At 60.2% G+C, this 25051-nt stretch overlaps 2 protein-coding genes across 12 annotated transcripts; both read left to right on the top strand.

Annotated features, from left to right (window-relative positions):
• Positions 1-7616: 7616 nt before the first annotated feature.
• SEMA4A (semaphorin 4A) lies at positions 7617-12919 on the top strand. The gene is made up of 14 exons (XM_082332815.1): positions 7617-7784; positions 8921-9081; positions 9196-9258; positions 9348-9446; positions 9910-10018; positions 10133-10249; positions 10361-10491; positions 10589-10758; positions 10838-10988; positions 11245-11434; positions 11533-11648; positions 11738-11907; positions 11991-12103; positions 12222-12919. The coding sequence occupies exons 1-14, from the start codon at positions 7646-7648 to the stop codon at positions 12851-12853; spliced, it is 2361 nt and encodes a 786-aa protein (XP_082188941.1). The 5' UTR covers positions 7617-7645; the 3' UTR covers positions 12854-12919.
• A 1251-nt stretch (positions 12920-14170) lies between these two features.
• On the top strand, positions 14171-25006 carry SLC25A44 (solute carrier family 25 member 44). 11 transcript variants are annotated; one of them, XR_014230442.1, is made up of 7 exons: positions 14171-14325; positions 15063-17301; positions 18348-18458; positions 18807-19542; positions 21503-21630; positions 22181-22633; positions 23118-25006. XR_014230442.1 is itself a non-coding variant. In XM_082333114.1 (6 exons), exons 4-6 carry the CDS (start codon positions 18921-18923, stop codon positions 22370-22372), a joined length of 942 nt encoding a protein of 313 aa, XP_082189240.1. In that variant the 5' UTR covers positions 14171-14325; positions 15063-15132; positions 18348-18458; positions 18807-18920; the 3' UTR covers positions 22373-25006. The 11 variants fall into 11 exon arrangements, 6 of the variants coding, with proteins under 6 accessions (XP_082189240.1, XP_082189238.1, XP_082189237.1 ...); XR_014230443.1 differs by having other exon boundaries at positions 22181-22958; XR_014230444.1 differs by having other exon boundaries at positions 22181-23017.
• The last annotated feature ends 45 nt before the right edge of the window (positions 25007-25051 follow it).

The raw sequence follows: 25051 nt of genomic DNA, 5'->3' as shown, positions 1-25051 counted from the left end.
TGGCCCCGGCACCCCGCCAAGGGGACTCCCCTGCCGCCCCCGGGGCCGTGCCAGGCACTGGAGCGAGGCGGGAGGAGATGCTGGGGCGAAGGAGAGAGCCGTAAAGCCGGCGCGTAATCGGCTTTACCGGGCACAGCGCTGGGGAGCCGCGATGTGAGGGAGCACGGGCGGGCGGCCGGGGCGCAGGCACAACCAGGTAGGTGCCCAGGGTGCCCATCCTGGTGGTACCCCCCACCCCAGTGCTCGGATGCCTGGGTGCCCCCAGCCGCGCGGGGTCACGTCGCCCCGGACTTGGGTGAGCCTCGTGAGGGCGAGGGGTGCCGAGGGGTCTCCGGGGCATCGCTGCCACCTTCCAGCTTTGGGCTGGCTTGTGGGGACCCAGCAAGGTGCCCACCTCCCCTCCCAGGAGGGGAGGTGACAGCGGGGGATCTCAGAGACGGGTGCTCACAGGGTGACAGGGGACACACCGGCTCCAGTGCCACCCCCTCCCTGTGCCCCATTTGCCCCCCATCTTTCTGCCAGGGATGCCAGTGCCACAACGCCGGGGCGGGTACCCCGCGCAGCCGGCAATGCCAAGGAGCTGCAGCGTGTCCCCTCTGTGCCGCATCTGGCCCCGAGGTGGGGATCCAGCCTGACCCCAAGCCCTGCGGCGCCAGGCCCCAAAAGTCATGAGATTGTGCCCAAACTAGCGGGTTATTCAATGTCGGGGGGAAGCCAGCCGTGCCGCTGGGACCTCGTGCTCCTGCCCAGCCGTGCTGCGGGGAGAAATCGGGTCAGGAGGCAAGGGGAAATGTCACGGGTCCTCCCCACGGCCCCCACGGGACCCAGGGGACGGCAGGGCTGGGTCACGCTGGGGAAGGGCTGAGCTGGCGGCGCTGCTCCGTGCCCCTTTGCCACCCTCGGTGCCCCACGGCTTGCACGACCTGTGCAGTCCCTGCACGGCCCCACGGGGACGTTGCGCAGCCCATGGGGACCTCGCACACTGCTATGGTGAGCGTGTATGGCCCACGGGGACCTCACACAGCCCATGGGGACCTTGCACAGCCCTGTGGTGAGCGTGTATGGCCCACGGGGACCTCGCACAGCCCATGGGGACCTTGCACAGCCTCATGAGTCCCATACACATCCCCCGTGGACTTTGCACAGCCCCATGTAGACCTTCTATGGCCCCATGGGGACCTTGCACAGCCCATGGGGACCTTGCATAGCCCTATGGTGAGTGTGTATGGCCCATGGGGACCTTGCACAGCCCCATGAGTACCATACGCATCCCCCACGGACCTTGCACAGCCCCGTGTAGACCTTGCATGGGTCCATGTGGACCTCGCACAGCCCACGGGGAGCGTGTATGGCCCACGGGGACCTCACACAGCCCATGGGGACCTTGCACAAGAGTGCCTGTGACAGAACTCCAGCCCCGCTCCAGCCGAGGCACTGGGTCAGGCTGGGGTTTCTCCAGCTCCTCCTGCAGTTCCGTGGGGCTGAGCCCGGCTCTGGGCTCTCCTGGGGGGCTGGCAAGAGGGAAATGGGAGCCCGGAGCAGGGGGCCGTGACCCGGCCTCGCTCACTTGCGCACTGAGTGTCAGGGTCTCTGCGGAGGCACCCTGGGGTGCACGGCCGGGTGGGAGCACCGGGGTCTGGGCATGGCAAACAACCACGGAGGGGCACACGCTGGGGACCGTCAGGGTTTGGGGGGAAAAATCTAGCACAAGGGAGCCTTGGAGCAATCCCTGGGATGGGGTAGAGCCAGGAGTGACCCCGATGTCTGGCAGCCACCGGGGTTTACCGGGCCGGGGCATGGCTGAGCGGGTGCCGGGGGCCCTGCGAGCCCCACACTGGCCCCCTCCAGGCCCCTGCGTGCCCGGGGGGATTAAGGTCAGGCCTCCCCGCTAATCCCAAGGGTGGTTTAAGATGCGAGCTTATGCCCGCTGCCACCCCCCAAGGTTGCACCCCAAGGTGCTGCATGTCGTGGGACACCCGCAGGGCACCCTTGGGGGTACCAGGCAGGGGTGGGGGGGTCACAGCTCAGCCCTTGGGGTGGGAGGGGGCCAGGGCAGCTCTGCCTCCCCGCAGCAGCCCTCGGCTAAGCCTGCAGTGCCGACGGGCCGGCCGGCACGAGGCACAAGCTCCTTACGACTCCCAGGCAAAGGCTCCCAACCTCCCGAGCCCCGTGGGAACCGGGGCAGCAGAAAGGGGGGAGCAGCCGAGGGGGCACGGGGGTCCGCGCCCCAGCCCTGGGCAGGGCAGGTACCCCCAGCGCGGGGTGCAAAGGGGCCCCTGGACGGGCCCATTCCCAGCTCACCGCTTTTGAAGGTGTTGATACCGGCACGCCAGCCTGTGCAAAGCAGCAGGGCCGGCACCTTTCCTGGGTGTCTCAAGCCTGGTTGTGCAATTTGCAGGCTGGGGACGAAGTGACGCACCCGAGGTCGTGCAGGGAAGGCGGCTGCAGAGGGAGGAAGCAGCGATGGCGGGGGGATCCTGTTTTGGGGCTTGGTGCGCCCCATTCTCACACGGCCGGGAAGGGGAAGGAGGGCAGGTTCCAAAGGAGAAGTGGGATCTGCCGGCGCCAGCCGGGCCAGACTTCCCCGCAAGGGAAGTTTCGAGGGGGGGATGTGGTGTCCACCATAACCGGGCGCTGTGGGTGCTGCGGCAGCGTGGGGATCCGTGTGGCGCGCGTGGGGCCAGATCCTGGCAGCTGCTGCTGGCGGCATGGCTGGGCCTTGAGCCCCCTCCTGGGACCCCCCAAAGCCAGGTCGCGCGGGCAGCCAGAGCCGGCGCGGCTCCTCTGGGGCCGGTGAGCGGCCATGGGGCGCTGAGACGGGGAGCCGGAGCGGGGGGTGCAGGGGGGCGGGGTGGATATGGGGGAGCAGAGATGGGTGCAGGGACAGGGGTGCAGTGTGGATATGGGGGGGCAGAGATGGGGTGCAGGGATGCGGGTGCAGGGATGCGGGTGCAGGGATGCAGTGTGGATGTGGGCGAGCAGGGATGGGGTGCAAGGATGCAGTGCAGATTCGGGGTGCAGGGGTGCGGTGTGGATATAGGGGGGCAGAGATGAGGGTGCAGGGATGCAGTGCAGATTTGGGGATGCAGGGATGCGGTGTGGATATGGGGGTGCAGGGATGGGGTGCAGGGATGCAGTGCAGATTTGGGGATGCAGGGATGCAGGTGCAGGGATGGGGTGCAGATTTGGGGATGCAGGGATGCAGTGTGGATATGGGGGTGCAGATTTGGGGATGCAGGGATGCAGTGTGGATATGGGGGTGCAGGGATGGGGTGCAGGGATGCAGTGCAGATTTGGGGATGCAGGGATGCAGTGTGGATATGGGGGTGCAGAGATGGGATGCAGGGATGCAGGTGCAGGGATGGGGTGCAGATTTGGGGATGCGGGGATGCAGGGTGGATATGGGGGTGCAGATTTGGGGATGCAGGGATGCGGTGTGGATATGGGGGTGCAGGGATGGGGTGCAGGGATGGGGTGCAGATTTGGGGATGCAGGGATGCAGTGTGGATATGGGGGTGCAGGGATGGGGTGCAGGGATGGGGTGCAGATTTGGGGATGCAGGGATGCGGTGTGGATATGGGGGTGCAGGGATGTGGTGCAGGGATGCGGTGCAGATTTGGGGATGCAGGGATGCGGTGTGGATATCGGGGTGCAGGGATGGGGTGCAGGGATACAGTGCAGATTTGGGGATGCGGGGATGCGGTGTGGATATGGGGGTGCAGGGATGCAGGTGCAGGGATGGGGTGCAGATTTGGGGATGCAGGGATGCAGGGTGGATATGGGGGTGCAGAGATGGGATGCAGGGATGCAGGTGCAGGGATGCGGTGCAGATTTGGGGATGCGGGGATGCGGTGTGGATATGGGGGTGCAGGGATGCAGGTGCAGGGATGCAGTGCAGATTTGGGGATGCAGGGATGCGGTGTGGATATGGGGGTGCAGATTTGGGGATGCAGGGATGCGGTGTGGATATGGGGGTGCAGATTTGGGGATGCGGGGATGCGGTGTGGATATGGGGGTGCAGCGATGGGATGCAGGGATGCAGGTGCAGGGATGCGGTGCAGATTTGGGGGTGCAGGGATGCGGTGTGGATATGGGGGTGCAGATTTGGGGATGCGGGGATGCGGTGTGGATATGGGGGTGCAGGGAGGCAGGTGCAGGGATGCAGTGCAGATTTGGGGATGCAGGGATGCGGTGTGGATATGGGGGTGCAGAGATGGGATGCAGGGATGCAGGTGCAGGGATGCGGTGCAGATTTGGGGATGCAGGGATGGGGTGCAGATTTGGGGATGCAGGGATGCGGTGTGGATATGGGGGTGCAGGGATGGGGTGCAGGGATGGGGTGCAGATTTGGGGATACAGAGACAGGGTGAAGGGACACGATGCAGTTACGGGAGCACAGGGACGTGTCAAGAGAGGTGTTGGCCGGGATACACGTGGGTGCGCCATTGGGTGCACAGGGGTGTCTGTGCCTCTGTCTGTCTGTCTGTCTGTCCCCATCCGCGGGTGTGTGCACGTTCACCCACGTGTGTGCAGGTCCGTGCGTGTCAGGGCCGGTGTGCACGCCGCTGCGCGCCCCCCCCGTGCCTATGCCTGAGCCCAGCCGTCTGTCCGTCTGCCGAGCGTGTCCGTGTGTCCGGGCGGGGGGAGGCCAGCCGCCGGCCGAGGTAAGCCGTAGCCATGGCGACGGGAGCGGGAGCCGCCGGCCCCGCAGGGATGCTGCTCCCGCCGGGCCCCCGCCGCCGCCGGGCTGCGGGGGCTGCCACAGGTCGGTACCGCCGCAGCGGGGCCGGACCGGGGCTGGGGCCGGGCCGGGGGTGCCCCCCCCCGGGGGGCGGGCGGCAGGGCCGGGGCTGGGGGCAGCCGCCATAGCGGGGACGGGCTTTGGGGACCCCCGGGCAGCGCTGAGGCTGCCAGGCAGCGACAAAGGGGCCGAGGTCCCGACCCCAGGCAGAGCTTCCCCGCGTCCCCACCCCCGTCCTCGCCTTTGCACCCCTCCGTAGCCCCTTCCTCCCTCCCGTGTCTCCTTCGCATCCCTCCACATCCCCTCTACCCCCCAATCCCTTCCCGTGCATCCTCCTCTCTCTTCCCTGCACCACCCCACGTCTGTCCCCACCCTTTGCATCCTGCCCTTTGCATTCCCCACCTCCCGAATCCCTCCCCTGTCTCCCCCTACGCCCCCCAGATTCCTCCCATATCCTTACTGCATCCCCCCGACCCCTCCTCGCTTTCCATCTCCCCCACACCCCCTCTTGCTCCGGGTCTGGGGGGATCGAAGGAGCCTCCCCCAGTCTGAGCCAGGCTGCCCCAGTCCAGCGGAGAAGGACCACACTCTTCCCTGCTGCTGGGGGACCCCAGTTCCCAGCTACTCGGGAAACTGAGGCACGGGGAAAATCTCGGCAGCCAGGAGATCGGTGCCCATGGGGCCACCAGCTTCCCGTCTGCCCTGCGCCGTCGCCTCGCACCTTGCTGAGCGCGGGGGCTGGCTCTGTCCCGCGGCAGGTTAAGCCGCTCTTTGCGAGGAGGCTCTGTGTTTATTGGCAGCGTAATATTCCCTGGCCTGGGGGGAGGCTGGAGGGTGGGTGGGACAGGGGACCAGGTCCAGTGGAGCCATGGCCATGGGGAACCCGAAAGCACCAGGGAAAACGAAACCACCCCGAAGCTGAGAGGCCCTTGGTGACACTCGCCCCCACGTGCCAAATCCGACGCAGGGAGGCTGTGATGTCCCCCCCAAAATGTCCCCAGGCCACTTTGGCCAGGGGACCCAGAAAGGAGGAGGGACAGGGCTGTGACGGAGCTTCGGCTCCCCATGCCGCTGGAGCAGCCTTGAGGCTGCTCTCGCTTCACACCCTGTATCAGCGGTGGCTCACACGGGGGGAACACTCTCCGGGGGCTTTCCCCAGCCCCACCACGGTCCCCCTGAGCCTTCAGCCTCACCGAGGAGCCTCCGCTCCCTTTCCCATCCCTCCTCCCCCTCTGCCGGCCCCGGTGGCTCCGTCCCAGGGCAGAACAATGCGGCCGGTCCAAGCCTCCGTGCGGCCCCGTTTCTCAGCCAACCCTTCGCCAAGTGGGAAATCCGGGGCAGAGTAACCTAGTTTCTGTGCTTACAAGGAGCTTTCTGTCCTGGCCAAGCAAGGTGACGGGGACAGCGCTGCCCACCCTGGGTTTGGTGTCCCAGCGGGCAGATGGTGGCACTGGGGGAGGCAGGTAAGGAGGCCCCGACAGGGCAGGATGCTCCTCAGCCTTGTCTGGAGTGGGATATTGGGGTACCTCAGATGTGGCTATGGTGTTGGGGGGACCTCAGGGCTTTGGCTTTGTTGGGTTTCTCACCCACAGCCATCCCAGAGCAGCCTGGGGTGGAAGATGGAGCCTGCAGGGAGCCTGGCTGCTCCAGGCTGTTTGTGGGGGCGACGCTCGGCCCCATGGGGCTGTTTGTGGGGGTGATGCTTGGCCTGGGGGGGGCTGCTCACGGGGGCGACGCTCGGCCCCATGGGGCTGTTTGTGGGGGCGATGCTTGGCCTGGGGGGCGCTGCTCACGGGGGCGACGCTCGGCCCCATGGGGCTGTTTGTGGGGGTGATGCTTGGCCCGGGGGGGGCTGCTCACGGGGGCAACGCTCGGCCCCATGGGGCTGTTTGTGGGTGCGATGCTCAGGCCCGCTGTGGATCCTCACAGCCAGCAGGCGAAAGGACATTGCTTTGCTCTCATCCCAAAGATTTCCCCAAAGCCGGGAAAGGAACCCAGGCATCCGGGTGCTCCATTTTCCCCTGGGCATCCCAGTTGGAGGAGCAGAGCACCCCGGCTCCCATCCCGGCTCCCATCCCGGCTCCCATCCCGGCTCCCTCCGCCAGGCTTCGCTGCCCTCCCTACGGGGAGGTAACGCAGGCGAGGCGGGAGCAGGCGCCCGCTGCCCCAACCTGCTGAGGCTCGTCCTCTTCCAGCAGGACTTTCTGGTTCCCGCAGTCCCCAGCGGGGCCACGCTGGGCTGGGCTGGGCTGCAGCGAGCCCTGCCACGAGCGGGGCTGGGAGCCCGGCAGCGCGGCTGGACCTTGGCCAGGCGCCGGGCATGGGCCCGCGAGGGTCTTCTGGCCGCAGCCCCCTGCGGCCAGGCGCCTGCCGGGTGCCGATGCTCCAGGGGCGGAGGTGAGCCAGCTCTGTCCTCGCCTGCCGGAGAGGTAATGCCGTTTGCTGGGGACACGGTGGCTGCCTACAAGGGGTGCCGGGGACCACACGGTTGTTGAGACGTTGCTCTTTCACCATTGCTTCCAGCAAGCGCTGCAAAAAGAGCTGCAAGAGAGGGTGTCCCGTCCCCCCCCTAATTTTGTGGACCCTTCGGGCCGCTGATGGAGGCTCACAGAGGAATCCCCGATGGGGACGGGCACTGTGGGGCTCTGCGGGGGCAAAGGCAGGAGCATCTGGGCACCTTTGTGCCAAGGGGGTCCCGGTGCAGAGCGCCCAGCTCTGGGGACGACTCTGCCTGTGCCAGGGTGGCAGCGGGAAGCTCTCGCCCACATTCCGGGGCCATGCGCGGCGTGAGGCACCAGGGCCCCACGGCCCCCCTGCGCCGGGTGCTGGCTTCCCCCTCTCATTTCCGCTCAGTGGCACAGAGCCCGGACAGCGCGGGCCCTAACCCTCGCCCTTCCCGCAGGGATGGTGCTGGGACCTTCGAGGGGTGCATCCCTGCCGCCCCCCGCCATGCCCTCAGCTGCCCTCCGCCTGCTCTGTGGTGTGGTGATGCCGGCCACCATACTTTGCGCCGAGCCCCTGCCCCGCGTCGCCTTCCCCAGCGGTGAGTATGGCACTGAGAGAGCAAAAGGGCCGGGGAGGGGATGGGGACAAGCTGGGTTGCGGAGGGGACAACGACGGCTTGGGAGAGCATCCGTCCCCAGGGTTGAGCATCCAGCCTCAGGGACCCGTGGGCTGCTCTCCATCACAGCCTCCCTGCCTCGTTACCCCTCTCGTTAGCCCTGCGTGGCGTTGGGGCAGTGGGATGGCGGCTACGGGGCTGGGGACCGGTGCTGGTGGCAGCAGGGCGATGCGAAGGGCTACGTGGCCGCTGCGGGGGCAGATGTAATGAGGCTGGTTGGCACCCAAACACCGTTGGGAGTGGGAGCTGGGTGCACCCTAGGGTGCCAGCTCTAGCAGAGAGATTTTGGCACCCACCTGCTCCCTGGGCCACCCTGGATGGAGGAAAAAGCTGCCGCCTTGGCGAGACAGGGCACCGCGTCCTGCCTGCGTGTCCAGCCAAATGGCAGGTGGCAAAGAAAGGGGTTTGGCGGTGCTGTGGCACGGCGGCGTTCGGGCAGGCAGGAGAGGTCTGTGCCCCCCCAGCAGGGCTGTGCCTTCCCAGCGCCCCTGCCTGTGCTGCCACTTCCCCTTCCCCATGTAGCTGTGGCGACAATTGCAAAAGCTCCTTTTTCTTTTTCCCTGTTTCGGTGGCTGGCAGGGGCAAACAAGAAGGGGGGGCTGTGCTCCAGGGCACCGGGGGTCTTGTAATTCCCCCCCCCCTCCAGGCTGGCACCTTGGGGCGGCGCATCCCCCAAACGGAGCATCGCCCCGTGGCCGTGGTCCCCAAGCATCACGGGCAGAGCTTGCAGCCCAGCAGGGAAAGACGCACTCCGTTTCTTACAGAACAGCAAAGCAGCGGCAGAGGGCAAGGGATGCGCGGGCTTGGCGGCGTGGGGACGTCCAGCTCTTGCAGCGGGACCCAGAGGGGACGGGGGTGGAGGTGGGGACGTGGAGGGGGAAGTGGGGCCAGCGATGGCGGGGCTGTGGGGGAAGCAACGCACCCCATTTCCTACGCGAGAGGTGAGAAAAGCATCAACGGCAGCTGCTGCCGCATCCGCCCGGGCTCGGCGGTGGTTGTAGCGCTGGGACGCGGGTGTGTGTCCCTTGGCCCCCGTCATCCCCCTTTCCTCCTGCCAGGGGACCCCCGACGGACCCTGACCCATTTCAGCCAGGACAACGTCTCCCACTACGACATCTTCCTCCTGCACGAGAGCGAAGAGGAGCTGTACGTGGGAGCGCGTGACTGGGTGCTGGCCCTCACCGTCGGCACGCCGGGCAGCATCCGTGCCAAAGCCTCGGTGAGGAGCAGCCACTTTTGGGGAGTGCCCACTGCTGTGCCTCAGTTTCCCCGCTCGGGCTGGGCGGTCGTGGCCTGGCTCAGCAGCTGTGGACCGTCTCTATTCCCTCCGCAGATAACGTGGGGACCCACGGCCGAGAAAACCTCCGAGTGTGCTTTTAAGAAGAAGAGCCAGGAGGTGAGACAGCACCACGGGGGGCTCGGGGGGGGGCACCCACAGAGCTGCAGGGGTGCTCAGCCCCCGCCTCTGCTCTTTCCCCGCCGCAGACCGAGTGCTTCAACTTCATCCGGGTCCTTGTGGCCCTGAACGAGACCCACCTCTACGTCTGCGGGACCTACGCCTTCAGCCCCGCGTGCGCCTACATCGTGAGTGTCCCCCCCCCGCCGAGGACGGGGACGAGGGGGGGGGGTCTCCGGACACGTTGTGGCATTGCCACGAAGAGCCACAAAATATCGGCCCGGGAACCACAGCGGGATGGGGGGATTTGAGCTCATTGCATCACGGGAATTCCCCTGGGATGTGGGGTGCCGGGTGCCCCCGCCGCCGAGGCGCATCTTCGCGTTTCGTGCACTGTAGGAGCCTATGGTGTTTCTAACCGTGGCTGCCAGCAGCTTTCCACCCGCCAGGTCAGACGCAGGTGGTAAACCCCCGATTTTGGGTCCCGGTTCCCTCAGGTGACCCCAGGCAGCCTGTCCTGCCTCAGTTTCCCCATTTGCTGAGCACAGGGTGAGCACCCCAGCTTCCCCTCAGGCCAGAAGGAGTCCACAGCCGTTTCTTGAAGATTTGGGGTTTAACTCCGTCAGCTGATTTTTCTCCCCTTTCCCACAGCACCTGGAGAACTTCACACTGGTGTCCAGCGGCAGAGGACAACCTTTCCTGGACGGGAAGGGCCAGTGCCCCTTTGACCCCCAGCACACCTACACAGCCGTGCTGGTGGGTGAGTACAGGGCCAGAGGCCCCCATGGGTGGGCACCCATCCCTGGGATGGAGCGGAGGGTGACGGCAGGGATGGGGCCCTGCCGCCGCTCACCCTCACCCCCTCCCCGAGCAGACGGCGAGCTCTACGCCGGCACCATGAACAACTTCCAGGGCAACGAGCCCATCATCTCCCGCTCGCTGGGCAGCCGGACCCTGCTGAAGACAGACGCCTTCCTCCGCTGGCTTTCGGGTGAGCAGGGTCCTTGGGAGGGCCCCCCTCACCCTCCCCGTGCCAGGGGGTGCCTGCCGCAGCCCCCCTGCTTCCAGCTCCTCACCCACCTGCCCTGGCTGTGCCCCACAGCCGACGTCTCCTTCGTGGCCTCCTTCAACATCCCTGGAGATGACAAAGTCTACTTCTTCTTCGAGGAGACGGCCGATGAATTCGATTTCTTCGAGCGGCTCCTGGTGCCGCGGGTGGCCCGTGTCTGCAAGGTGGGTGCAGGGATGAGGATGGAGGACGATGACAGGGGACGATGGGGGCACCCAGCTCCTGTCGCCCCGAGGCTGAGCATCCTCCCGGCTCTCGCAGACCGATGTCGGAGGGGACAAGGTGCTGCAGAAGAAGTGGACGACGTTCCTGAAGGCCCAGCTGCTGTGCTCGCAACCCGGCCACTTCCCCTTCAACGTCATCCGTCACGCCTTCGCCCTGCCCCGCCGCAACGGCAGTGCCGATTTCTATGCCGTCTTCACCTCGCAGTGGTGAGTCCCAGCACCCAGGGGTGCTGCGGGAGCACTGGGGACCCGCGTCCTCCCCATACCCACCTTGCTGTCCCTGCAGGCAGGCGGGCAGGGCGGGCAGCGCAGCCGTCTGTGCCTATAGCCAGGAGGCTCTGGAAAAGGTCTTCGAGGGCAAGTACAAGGAGCTGAACAAGGAGAGCTCTCGCTGGACAGTCTACAGCGGCCCCGACATGAGTCCCCGCCCCGGCAGCGTGAGTGCTGCCCGCCCGGGGGACGAGGCCCTGCCGGGGGACGATGCTGGTCCCCATGGGGAGGGGTTTGTCTGTCCCAGTTTGCCCCGTGCGCTCGCACTGGGGTGAGACGGTGGCGGTGTTGCAAGTGGGATGGAAAAGGGAGGGGTCCCTTTGCACCTAGTTGATGCTGGCACAGGGCAGGCTGGTGGCACGTGTCCGTCCCCCTCTGTGCCTCAGTTTCCCCACACCAGCACTGACTCCTCTCTCCCTGCAGTGCTACATGGGTCCCTCCTCTGACAAAGCCCTCACCTTCATGAAGGACCATTTCCTAATGGACGGGAAGGTGTCACCCATCCAGGGGCGGCCGCTGCTGGTGAAGACAGACGTCACGTACACACGCATCGCGGTGGACGAGACTCGTGGCGTCCTGGGGGCCACCTACCGCATCCTGTTCCTGGCCACGGGTGCGTTTCTGTGGGGGTACGCACAGGGTGCCTGGTCACCCCTCCTTCCCTTCCCTTGACCCCCCAAAACACCGGTGATGTCCCCTGTGCCCCCGCAGAGGAGGGTTTCCTGCACAAAGCGGTGGAGCTGCCCGAGGGTCCCCACATCGTGGAGAGCATCCAGCTCTTCAGGACGCCGGAGCCGGTGAAGACCCTACTGCTGGCCCCGGGGAAGGTAGGGGATGGGGGTGACGCAACGGCCCACCCCAAGCCTGGCACGGGAGGGCAGGGGAGAGGCTCAGCCCTGCGCCTCTCCCTCCCCAGGGCATCCTCTACGTGGGCTACTCCGGTGGCATCCTCCAAGTCCCGTTGGCCAACTGCAGCCTGCACCGGAGCTGCGCCGAGTGCGTGCTGGCGCGGGACCCGTACTGCGCCTGGCACAGCCTCAAGGGCTCCTGCCAGCCCACCCGCGCCGCCGCAGCCGACGAGGACGTGTGAGTCGGAGAGGCAGCGGGATGAGGATGGGAAGGGGGACGCGGACGGGACCGGGATGCTGATGCCACTCTCCCGGCCGCAGGAGCGTGTGGCTGCAGGACATCAAGGAGGGGAGCCCAGCCGCCGTGTGCCACCGCGGGAGGAGCATGGCCATGCCCCGAGCCTGGGGGACACAGGAGGATCCTCCCGCAGAGAGTTGAGTATGGGGGCGCGGCGGGACGGGGTGGGGGTGCTGCGGGATGGGGCCCGGAGGGTGGGATGGGGCACATGGGGTGCACTGCATCACCCTGCTCTCCCTCTCTGCACCCCGCAGGGTTCAGCCCCCCGCTTAATGCCGTGGTCCGCCTGGCGTGCCCCCGCCGCTCCGCCCTGGCCACCTACAGCTGGCAGCAGCCCGGCGGCCAGGGAGGCCGGAGGGACACGGCGCTGCTGCCCGACCACACGCTGGTGGTCATCATGCAACCGGGGACTGCTGGCACCTACAAGTGCCAGGCCACCGAGAACGGCTACACCTGGACCGTGGCTCATTACCAGCTCCGGGACCCCAGCGGGGCGGACCCCGAGTCGGACAGGCTGGCTGAGGAGGGGTTGGCCTGGGGGTCCTCAACCCCCGGCACTCCCCGGTCTTACTGGCCCCAGTTTGTCACCGTCACCGTGCTGCTGGTCGTGGCGCTGGCCGCTGCCGCCTGCCTGGCCCTCCTCACCTACTGCGACCAGCTCAAAGCCAGGAGCAAGGTACGGGGGTGCAGCGCGCCCCACAGCCCCCCATCCCAGCGCCGGGAGAAGGTACCCCTCAATGGGGGGACTGGAGAGCCCCCGGCACCCGTCGTCGCCACCGAGGAGGAGGAGGAGGAGGAAGACTCCCGCGCTTGCTGCCTCCAGCTTGATGGGGACATCGATGCTGATAACAACAGGCTCCGCGTCTCGGCGGGGGACACGGCGTGACACTGCCACCGGGTCGGGGAGACCGTGGGGAAGGAGTGGGGTGTGGGGGGGATATGGATGTGAAGCTTTTTGGGGTTTTGTTTTGGTTTGGTTTTTTTTAATTTAAGATGTGTTTTAACATAAGGTAATATTTTGGGGTAGTGGCGAGGGGCAGCGGGGTGGGATGGGCCCCTGGGAGCAGCGGGGGAGGCAGCGAGGGGGTGGGATGGGACGAGGGGAGCGTGGGGGGCGAGGGAAGGACACAGGGACAGGGAAAGGACGTGGGCACCGAGGAGGGACGTGGCCCCACGTGGGGCAAGGACGAGGGGTGGGGGCGGGCGGAGCTGGTGGATGCTGACACTGGTGTCACCCCAGGAAAAAACCCTGGGATCCATAAAAGCCCCAAAATGGGGAAAGCCGAGCCCGCGGGGGCTCCGTGGGCCGACCCCCCGGGCACCCACCCTGCGCTGCCGGACCTCCCCCCGCTCCCCACCGCCCTGGGTGCTGGGGGGACCCCGCATCGCCCCGACCCCCGGACAGCCACCGTGGTGGAGCCCCCCGCTTCTCACCAGCTGCCCCCCGGGGTTGGCCCCTGCTGCTGTTTTGATGACGCTGAGCCTTCTTTTTTTTAAAACGAACCAGCTGTAAATTTCCCTGCTCTTTGTACATTTGGTTTTTTTATTAAAAAAAAAGGAAAAGCTGCTGCGTTGCGCTGCTGGGCCCAAGGAGCGGCTGCCCTCCCGGGAAGGCCGAGGGGCTTTGAGAGGTGTGCGGCGCGCGCGCACATCTGCGCAACGCGGCGGGGCGTGCGACACGCGCGGGCGGGGAACGCGCGTTCGCGCGCGACGCGGGAGCGTGCAAGGGCGCGACGGACGCGTGCACGGGCAGCGTGGGTGTGGCGCGTGCGTGCACGTGCCACGTGGGGTTGTGCAAGGTGTGCAAGGTGTGCATGCACAACGCGGGGCGAGGAGCCGGGGGAAACGGCCCTCACACCCCCGCCCATCACTCCCTTACTTTCGACACATCCCTGCTGTTTTCCCCACCCCGCCGCGCCCTCTGCCCTTCCAGCAGCCAGGACGTGAATTCTTCCCGGGAAACACAAGAATCCCACCCAGTCGTTAAAGGCCGCTGGCCCTTTAAGAGCCGTAATTCGGCGTGGTCTCTTTAAGGCGAGGGCGCAGGCCTGCTGCGCGCATGCGCACTCCCGTCCCCGCCCGTCTCCGCGGGGCGCAGCAGGCGGCCGCCCTCTTTACTGCGGCCGGAAGTGCGCGGGGTCTCTTCCGGAACGGCGTCAGCCCTTCCCTAAGATGGCGCCGGTGCTCGGACGCTGATTGCTCGGGCGGCGCGCGAGTCCCCCGACGCGCTGCCGCTGCCGCCGTTCACTTCCGGTCCGGCGGCGGCTGAGGCGGAGGGGGGGGCAGCGGCCATGGGGTGGCGGGACCGGCCGGCGGCGGGGCGGGACGGGACGGGGGCCTCCCGCCCGCCGGCCTGAGGTAAGGGGGCGGCGGAGGCCGGGTCTGGGCCGCGGGGCAGGGGGCTGTGGGGCGGGAACGGGGGCTCGGTTGTGGGGCGGGAGGAGGAGGCCTGGCCTGGGCGAGCGGCGGCGGCGGCGGCCCGGCTCGGGGCCGGTGGTGGAGGCGGCGGGGGGGGCGGGGCAGCTGCTGGTCGGGGCTGGGGGGCCCGGGGCGGGTGGGTGATGCGGAGCAGGCGGGGGGCGGCTGGCGGGGCCTGCGCCGGGGCCTGCGGGGAAACCGGGGGGAGGGGGGGAGGCCGGAGGGGGGGGTTTGGAGCGAGAGCCGCTTGGCTGAGGAGGAGGGCGCTGCGCCATTGAGGAGCCCAGGGGAAGGGGATGGAGGTGCCCGGCGCCTCCGGGGCCGCAGGAGGCAAAACCGAGAGGGGGACGCGGCCGCGACGTGAAAGCAGGGCGCTGGGAAAGGCTCCTTGTCTGCAGCGCTGCTGCTCCGCTCAGTGACCTTGAGCGGGGCCCGTGCCAAACTTTGCACATGTTCGCTGCCTTTAAAGCACATCGCATTTTTTTGTTGTTGTTGTTGTCTGGCCAAACGTAAGCGCTGATGGCTTTATCTATAAGGTAGGAGGCCGGCTTGCTGCGCCAGCTGCCTGCCTCCTGCCCCTGGCTCCCTGGGTGCAGGAGGTGGAGGGGAGGCAGTGCGAGGCTGTGGGTGTGTTGGGGAGTGCTGGCCTTAGACTCTCTCTGCCTCATCGTTTACAGAGAGACAGCTGCTCGCGGAGGAGCTGCAGATCTTCAGTGAGGCTGGTTTTACATCCGCGTCCACCCTGGGGTAAATTTAAGGAGTGCAACGGTAAAGACTTTGATAACGGAGCTGCCTGCTTACACCAGGTTCGGCGTAACGTGGCACAGATAAAAGGCTTCAAATTTGAGAGACTCGTAGTGGATTTGTTTGATCTCGTGCTTTCTCACTTGAGAGGATCTCCACAGGCAACCGCGTATAGCGGTTGGGGCTTGGAAGGGCGGCCTCGCTGCCTGCTTCTGGATGGTTCCCAGGCCGTCGTGCTCAGGCATTAGTATGCTGAGCAGGAGACATCCTTGGCCGGGGGTACACAAAGGGCCTGTCTTTATTTGCCAAAGAATCATATTTAGATACAGCTGCAGCAAAAACGGTTTGGAGACCGGATTGGTGGGGCTGCATTAAAAAGGAGAGAAATTGGAGGGGGGCGGTCATGCTAAGTTGCAGTCTGTGTTCAGAAGACTGAAGCTGTATCCTGTAGGTCATACCGCAAACCAGCGAGAGAGCAGAAGCAGGTGCGGTCTGCTTGGTAATCTCCTGCTTTAATTTCCAGGCAGAAATTCAAGAAATGCCTTTCTGTTCATGGTGAGAAGTCACCATCTGTATAGATCTATTGAAGTGTAGTTTTGGCACGGCAACTGTTTAAGTGTCGAAGTAGAGAATGGCTCCGTGACCTGGGAGGGAAGCTGGTGTACTTGTATTTCATTTTGGAGGGCAGGTCAGTTCTTTAGAGATTTAGCAATTACTTTTCTATCGATCTCCCCAAAATCACTTGGAAGTTCGTCAAAGAGTTACTGAAACTGGATGTGACGGGATCACTGCTCTGAGCACGGCCCTAGATTTAATTTCTGCAAGAATGAATGCTCTGAGCAAAACTCTCGTCTTGGCAGAGCCAGAATTGTGGCCACGGTGGTCAAACCGAAGCATCCCTTGCGATGCCAGGGTGCCTTCCCTCCTCACCTCCCCGCGGGAGGGACTTGCGGCGTTGACTGCTTGCGGGCCCTGCGATTACAGTGACGTTGTCTTTCTAAGTAAGATCCCGAATGCACGTAGTTATTAGTAAGAGTCCAAAGAAAGTACAGTTCTTTCCTCAAGGGGGTTATGGCTGAAATTCGAAAAGCACTGTAGCACATAAAACTAAATAAAAATCAAGGATACTTTAAAAATTATTATTATTTATTTGTTTTCCTTATTGCAGCGATGAGGATTTTCCTTAGCAGGTACACCTCACCTTTCACCTGGGGAGCTCTGTTGGATATGGTTCGGTTTTTGGGTGGCAGAGGAATTTGGAGTATGGACTAAACCCTCAGGCTTCACCAGAAAATTTTGTTGGCTAGACTGTTTTATTTTTTGATAAAATATTAAGCTAGTGGCACTCCTAACAAGCAAAAGATAATGTTTTCGTAGGCGCTGTGTGCAGGTGATTCCTGTGTAGAAAGCTTTATGCTGTCTGATTATGCCTGTATTAGTGAACCGGTAATATTGTAACTATAATTAAAGCAATACAACTTTTGTTTAGCCAAGCCGTGGTATTTGTTACGCCTTATCTGTCTAAGTCAATTGACTGTAACAATAAAGTGTAGTTTTCTTTGTACTGGGTAAAATAGGGTTCCCCCACCCTCCCTGTTGGACCCGGATGCCCTTGGGTATTTTTAACTTCGCTGTCCATCAGCAGGAGCCCTGGCAGCCTGTAACGCTGTTTGCTGATGTTAAGCAAATATTTTGTTGGCAGATAGGCAATGAAATGGTCTGTTAATAGCACACCCCCCCCCCCCAATTTCATAATCGTAATTTCTTCTTTGTGCCAGAGGTAAATAATTGCCAGTTGTTTTGTAATTGCATTTCTAACCAAATGGCTCTCGATTGTTTGAGCTCTCTTCGTGAATCCGGCAATTTGGAGACGTTTATGCTATGGCCTTTCTGCATTACATCGATAACGTAAAATGGCCCCCAAATTGGTGTATGGTGTTGACTGCGTCTCACGTTAAATTGGAGTTCTCACCCAGGCTGGATTCAAAGCAAATCTGTTTTCGGATCTCTGGTTTTGGCACGCTTGTTCCAGTTTCTGCGTTTGCAAGTGGAGCTACTTGGTATTGCTCTGCTCTCCAGCAGTTCAGCTTGTGCCTGTGCACAGACTCCAAATGCCCGTTTGCCGGAGCCTGGAATATAAGCTGTGACGCAGCTGCAGTCGAGCTCTTTCTGGTAATTTATCAGTCTGTTATTCCTGCAGACCTGTAGGCTTTTTTTTGATATGGAAAGAAAGTCCTTGCGGTCAGTGAAATAACCAGTTTCATGTTGGGTTGATTCTTTGAGATGCTCTTCTCTTTTTGCTTGTATCTGCCTGGCCCTGCAAGGAGGTTAGCCGATTCCAAGCTTGGTTAATCGTGCACCACGTCAGAGCAAATTACAGCCAAAAGGGAGATGGGTGGAACTACCGAGAGTCTTGTCCTGGGGAAGGAGTTGTTGGTGACTGCGGGGATGTGGCTGCCGGCGGGATGAGATGCAGCCGTAGTGCATCGGGGCAGGAGCCGGGCTTGGGAAGGGTCGCTGCCGGCGGGATGAGATGCAGCCGTAGTGCATCGGGGCAGGAGCCGGGCTCGGGAAGGGTCGCTGCCGGCGGGATGAGATGCAGCCGTAGTGCATCGGGGCAGGAGCCAGGCTTGGGAAGGGTTGCTGCCGGCGGGATGAGATGCAGCCGTAGTGCATCGGGGCAGGAGCCGGGCTCGGGAAGGGTCGCTGCCGGCGGGATGAGATGCAGCCATAGTGCATCGGGGCAGGAGCCAGGCTCGGGAAGGGTCGCTGCCGGAGGAGGCTGAACCAGGACCTCCCCTCCTCGTCCCTCAGTTCCCGATGCTCTGAGTGCTGCCAAAAGTGGCAGGACGGCAGGTTTGTGAGTGTTATCATACCAGAAGCGATGACGCAGTATTGGAAGTGAGGATGAACTTTGCTCGCCTTCGCTGGAAAGCGCAGTTAGGCACTGTTCAACTGAGAGATCCCTGGACTGTGATTTTTAACCCTTTCTTTCCAGGGTCTTGGTCATCAACGTGGAGACTCTACGCGTCTGTTTGCATTTGCCTTGTTCTCCCATTGTTGCTCCTCTTTTCACGACCTTCTCTTCCCCCTTCCCTGGCTTGCGTCACCCTCCAGCTTTAGGAAAGTCAAAATGGAAATGCCCAGAAAAACGTGTCTAATTTGTGCAGGGAATCTGGGAACACAAACAGACACTTGTCACTTCCTTCTTTATACAGAGCCTGGAACTGAAAAGTGACATCCTGACATCTAGGAGCGTCGCAAACCCGGAATGACTGGGGAGAAGCTGCTCTGGTTGACAATCCCTGTTCCTGCGTGTTCGTTAAAAGGTAGCGCTCGCTGTTGGAGCTGTGCTCTTCCCCTGTGGATCTCAAACCTCTTTGCAAAGTCTGGCAAGCTTTGCTTTGCAGCAGAGTAGTCTGGACCGTAGTGAGAGCTGCCGTGTGTGCAGACCGCTGTTAGAGTTTAACAAATAGCTGCGGTGACATCAGAAGGTGCCGCCGTCAACCACGTGATAACGGCCCCGCTTCCTGAGGCCACAGTCCCACCGCTCTGCCAGCAGAATGGTTTACACAAGGGCTCTCTGTACTTGTGGAGAATCGGCAGAGCTAGGTGACGTAGGCTGCTTTAGCCAACTTAGGTGCTTCATCACCTACTGAAAGTGTCTCTCGTTTCAGATGCCAGCACTTCCAGTCTAGTCGGGCAAGACAGGAGGGCTGAGCCTGGATCTGCTCTGTACTTTTGAGGTAGATCCGGGGCGTAGCAGCTCTCCTCCGCCACTCCGAAGAGTCATGGAGGACAAACGCAACATCCCCATCATCGAGTGGGAGCACCTGGACAAAAGGAAATTCTACGTGTTTGGGATTTGCATGACTATGATGATCCGGGTGAGCGTTTACCCCTTCACGCTCATCCGGACACGGTTGCAGGTTCAGAAGGGCAAGAGCCTATACAACGGGACTTTTGATGCTTTTGTGAAAATCCTGCGGACAGAAGGGACAGTTGGGCTCTACCGTGGCTTTTTGGTCAACACTTTCACCCTGATCTCTGGACAGTGCTACGTGACAACATACGAGCTCACTCGAAAGTACGTGTCACGGTACAACAACAACAATGCCGTGAAGTCTCTGGTGGCCGGCGGCTCAGCCTCCCTGGTGGCCCAGAGCATCACGGTACCCATCGATGTGATCTCCCAACATCTCATGATGCAGAGGAAAGGGGAAAGCATGGGCAGGTTTAAGGTGCAGAACCAAGATGGCAAGCGGATGTTGGTCTTTGGCCAAACCAAGGACATCATTGTACAGATTTTCAAGGCCGATGGCTTTAGAGGCTTCTACAGGGGCTACGTGGCCTCGCTCCTCACCTATATTCCCAACAGTGCAGTCTGGTGGCCCTTCTACCACTTCTATGCCGGTAAGTGAAAGGAGACTTTGACTATATCTTCTCCCAGGAGACCTAGAAGCCCCTCAGATCAACCCTGAAACTGTGGATCCAGCGTGATTTGCTTTCTCTCTTTGATTTGGGGTGGGAGCAGAACCTGTCTTGAAACAAATAGCTGCATCCAATTTAAAGGAATTCTGCAGATGTGGGTGGAAGTTTAACAGAGCAGCATTGTTTTAAACGCAGAGCTAAAGAATAAGGGTCTGAGTGCTACAGGACTTGGAACGAGGCAAGAAGGACTTGATGCGTCAACTTTAACTTTCTCTTCCGCTAATCCCCAAAAATGCTTACTTTCTGCACGGAAGTGAGGAATGCCGTTGTCTGGCATCGGGCAGAGATTTGAAGCCACCGTGTAAATTCGTCTTTCGGTTCACATGGACCCGGTATGGCAAAAAGACTTCTAGAGCCACAAATCTCATAACAAAACCAAAAAACAGGCAGAGACAAAGGCCGGGTCTTCTGTGGTTTTGCGTCTTAAGATCATGCTTCGGTTTCTGTACCTTTAAAACTGGCTCCGAGCCTTGTGCTATAAAACTACACATAACAGTACGTTCTCTCTCCCTAGCTTAGCTCTGGAAATCCTCAGGGTGTTCCCAAACACTGAAGATATTGGCCAGCTAAGATTTATTCCCGCCCCCCGCCCCGCCAATCCTTTAAATTTCTGTCATGCAGCTTTGCGTGTGGTTTTTAGACTAATATTTACCTAATAGCAATCTGCCTAAAAGCGATGGTAATGAGAGGCTTAGATTTCACTGTACTAGGCTTAAAGTATATCTTGGAAATCACCTGTTTTTAACAATGCAGGTGTCTCAAATGTCTAGTTTGCTTTTCAAGAGTGGGCACGTTCTGGTAACAACGGGGAGCGTTGGTTACGCATCAGTGCTGCATTTAAATGGGAACAGCAGCTTGGGCTGTTGGTCCAGTCTGGACTTTTTGGGAGCGCTCCCTTCACTCTCCATGTCAACAATTTTTAATACCAAAATCCACTGTATCCATTGTGAGACTTTCATGCCAAAAAGGTTTAAAAGTGGACATGTAAGAATAAGCAAGTTGATATGGAGAGAACGGAGCTTGCCTCTTTCAGACGTTTGCTCTCTTTTCTAGTCTTCTGCAGTGGAAATCAAGATGATGCTGAGCGTAAGCCCCAGCCGTCAATGCGTCTCTACTTTGGCTGCCTTCTCTAGTCCTCTGTCCCTGGATAGTGTGCTGCTCTCGGCTGGCAGCAGCAGGGGCCGTTGAACCTTCCTCGGGGCTCAAAGTACGCTGCTGGCAGCGATTCACGTCAGTGCTCTGGGTCGCAAACAGAGCAGCTTCCTTCCCTCTTGCCAGATAGACGCAACCACCGCCTCATCCAAAGAAACTGGGACTTTTGGACTGTCTTCCATAATACTTTAACCGATAAAAGTGTGGGAGATTCAAATCCCGTTTGCCAGGTGGTAGGAGCAGAATGAGGAAATCCCTGGGATGAGGAGTACGGAGCGCTTTTCTCCTTAGAGATCCCACAGCGGGATACCGCGTAGATACCTGGTGGTTGTGAGAGCTTTCTGGATCTGTGTGAATCTCTGCAGACAACTTCTGATAGCCTTGTCTGAAGGTTTCCCCTCGCCTTTTAAAGGGGGGGGGAACGTTTCTGTGCTCTGTTTTGGGGCCGTACAAGCTTATTCTTTGCTCAGCAGGTCTGAGAGGCTGTGTTGGAGCCGATTAGAGGCTGCGTGATGGGGCACTTTGCCGCTGGGGTGTTTACCGGCTTGCTCCCTGAGCTTTGCTAACTTTCTGGCTGATGTAGAAAGCACCACTTAGACATGCTGTGGGAGGAGGTGACAGGTTGTAAATCAGGGGTTCTGCCCACTGCTGATCAGTCTAAATTAGCAGGTGGAGTTAAGGAGCTGATGAGCAGCCACTTGTCTGAAACTTTACTCTCTCCTGTTCCCAGAACAGCTTTCTAGCTTGACTCCTAAAGACTGTCCCCATCTCCTCCTGCAAGCTATATCGGGGCCGCTCGCGGCTGCAACAGCTTCCACGCTCACCAACCCCATGGACGTCATCAGGGCTCGGGTTCAGGTAAGAGCTCAGCCTGCTTGGCACGTCTGTCTGCACCAGCAGCGTGACGCAGGGGTGGGGTTCGGTCTCAGCTCTTTGATCTCTGTGGCTTCAGGTAAAGGCTCCCCTTCTCTCTCCGATCATAAGTTGGTTTGTCCTAGATATCGTGCTGCTTAATTTGCCCTCGGCGTTAATAGGAGGCGGCTCAGGTAGCGAGGCTGGCTTCGCCTACCTGGACTGCTCAAATGAGGTTCCCCAGCAGATGTGGCATCCTTCAGAAGGGGAGAGGTGCTTCTGGTAGTGCCGGTTTTAGTGAGACTCGAGCTGTTGTGTTGATCCAGCCCCTTCTAGATGGGAGGAAGGAGGAGACAGGTCTAAGAATCCCACTTACTGCTGCCTCTTTAGGACTTCTTGCCTTTTTTTTTTTTACCCCTCAGGGAATTCTAGAGACTAGATTAAGGTTGTTGGACTGACTGATCTGCAGTCTCTAGAGTCTGGAGCTGGAGCAGAACCCCAGAACGGCTCAGCATGAAGCCTGGCAGCTCTGTGATTGTTTGTTCTGGCTTTGCAGGTGGAAGGCAAGAGCTCCATCATCCTCACCTTCAGACAGCTCATGGCGGAGGAAGGTCCCTGGGGCCTGACTAAAGGCCTCTCTGCCCGCATCATCTCGGCCACTCCTTCCACCATCGTCATCGTGGTGGGGTATGAAACTCTGAAGAAGCTGAGCCTCCGCCCGGAGCTGGTGGATTCGAGACACTGGTAGAGGCAGCTGGTGGAAGAGAAACCTTCTTTTGAACCCTCTGAATTCAGACTGTCACGGTTGAAAGCTCGGGAGGAGAGGCTGCTGCTGTCTCCTTTGTCTCTCACTGGTTTCGCAGTACAAAGCAGAAGCAAGAGCAACTGCAAGTCACCTCTTTAGGTTTGATTGTAATACAATGCTCTGCTGCTGTTCCTGCTTAAAACCATCAAAACGTGACCTTTGGCAATGCTGTTTGCCCATGACGGTTCATTCAAGAGCAGCCAGGTGCGTGAACGCATCCCGGCAAATTCTTAATTCCCTTTTTTTAAATTAAAGACTTACTGGCTGAAGCGAAAAGCCAGTTTATTCTTTAAATTATTTTAATCTTTGCCAAACTTCCGAGGAGGGGAGTCTAACGGACTGCAGCAGAGCCCTCTGGTGGGTTTTGTGCTGATTGCAGTTGTACTGTGGGAAGCTGGAAGAACAGAATAGACAAGGAAATTTCTCCAATCGCCCACGTTTATTTCTAGAAGATGTGAGACGAGAGTCACCTGGAACCACTTAAGACCTTACCTGCTGCGTTTCGAATAGATCTGTACATACCTTTTTTGTATGTTCTTGGAAAATGTTTCCTATCTCTCATCCTTCAAACAGCAAGCTGGCTGATAGGCAAGTTAGGAGTTGAGTTGGCTGTTTGTAGTTAGCCGATGGCAATTTTGACACCTAACCTATGTTTTTAACCCGTTGTTATTTAATTTTTTTATTTTAGGGAAGCTTATTCCGATTGCTGGGGGACTGAGTGGTTGTTCTGTGGCCTTGTTCAATGTGAGTGTCCGTGCTGCATGTTCAGGGTGGCTGCTGCCGCTTCCCGCCTTTAGTTAGTTTAAGCACAAACAAACGCCGAGTTTGGAAGTGTCAGATTGCTGCGCTGCCAGCAGCCCCGATGAGACCCGAATGTGACTTCAGCTGCGACTGGCTGTGAGGTGGGGAAGGAGAAAAAAAAAAAAGCTTGTACTGGCTTTTGATCCAGTTCAAACCCGATTGGCATGTTCATATTGAATAAGAAGTAATGGTTCGTTAATACTTTAAGTTTAAATCCTGCTTATCCTGTTTGGGAGGGGCAAGGACGATTCTTTGCACACTCTTGCTGGATCAAAATCTTAAGCTATGGTCTGTGTTTTTTACCAGATGAAAACTTGCAATCGAGTGGCGAAGCAAGAGGCTGCTCTTTGGGGAGGAGGAATGAAGGGTTTGTTTGACTTCGCTCTGCTGGTCTCAGTATTTGAGATTCGCCTCTCGTGATGCCAGCCCACGCGCGGCGCTCGTCCCGGTTAAGCCGTACGTCTGGGAGGTTGAAGATACACCTCCAGATAACAGACCTATGCTCCCTCTGTTCATCTCGCTGCCGTAACAAGGAATTCGTGGTGGTAGCATTAATCCTGCCAAACTGCGGCCGCTGCCAGGCTCTCACCTGTCTTTTCACCCAGGCCTTGCTAAGCCTGGCTCTTGCCTTGATCCCAGCCTCTGCAGTTCAGCCCGTGCAGCTGTGCCGCAGTTTCTGCTGGAGGTGGAATAAGTACAGGCAGACGCTGCTGAAGTTGGAGATGTCTGTTTAAGGGCAGAACTTGGTTATAAGATAATTTTATAAGATAATTCTTTAGTGGGGTTGCAGATGAGTCATCAAAAGCCTTTTAATCCCACCGTGGTTTCCTGCAGGGCTAAATAAGTCGGTGGACGCCTGAGCCACCGGCAGAGCTGTTCAAGCAGCGTGTTCGGCAAGCTGCTCTTCCGTCGCCTTTTTCGTGTTTAAAAAACGACGCCGATCGGCTTTTTCTATAAGAGCGGATTCTGCTCTAAAAAATGGAACAGCAGCATCACGAGATGGCAAGGCAGTACCCCGGGCGTACGGTAGCCCCGTTCTCACGCAAAGGCGGTCGTAACACCAATATTAAACACCAATATTAAACGATAACCAGCCTCTGCTGATGAGCAGCAGGGTAATGCTCGGCGTGTGGCGCGGAAGTGGCAGACAGCACAAGGGAGATGCTCTCAAGCTTGATCTATTCCTCTCTTAACCAGCCAAGTTCTTGACAACTAATAAACTTGAGAGCTTCAAGTTGACACCCGAGTTTAGACGCGCGGCGAGCGCGCCCGTCTCTGTCGCTTGGCAAGGGAGCTTTCTTGGGTTTAAGGCTTTGCCTTCCGAGTAGCACCGGGAGAGACCTGGCCAGCGGAGACTGCCTGGAAAAACAGCGACGGTGACTGCGTTTAAGCTGAAAAAGGCAGAAAAAACACCGGCTAAAGCAGCTGTAGCACCTGAAACCAGGGGTTAGGGTGGGGTTTTTTTCCTGGTTAGCTCTTACAGGCGGTATTTTGACGAGGGGAATGATGCGTTTTCCCTCTCTCTCTCTGTGCTGAGCTTGGGTTATTCTTTCCCCTTTGAATTCTTCAGGTTTGATCGTTTTATTTCATTAAATGATGGAGAAGGGGAGTCGGCCGGGGTGAGGGTTTCCGCGGGGATCTCCCCAGGTTTGTTATCTTTATCGCTCTGTCCCAGGGGCTCGCTCCCTGCTTCTGAGGCGCCACGTGAAGCGTTTCAGCCCCCTGTGATTTTTATTACTGTTTTATTTTATTTTATTTTTTTATTCACCCCAGTCCTGGGCGTGAGGCGGCCGAGGCCACGCCCCCCGGCGGCCGAGGCCA

The sequence above is a fragment of the Platalea leucorodia genome (genome assembly GCF_965183815.1).
Source record: "Platalea leucorodia genome assembly, chromosome: 24".
Lineage (NCBI taxonomy): Eukaryota > Metazoa > Chordata > Aves > Pelecaniformes > Threskiornithidae > Platalea > Platalea leucorodia.
Note: the sequence above shows the minus strand (reverse complement) of the source record. Positions and strands in the feature narration are given on the sequence as shown.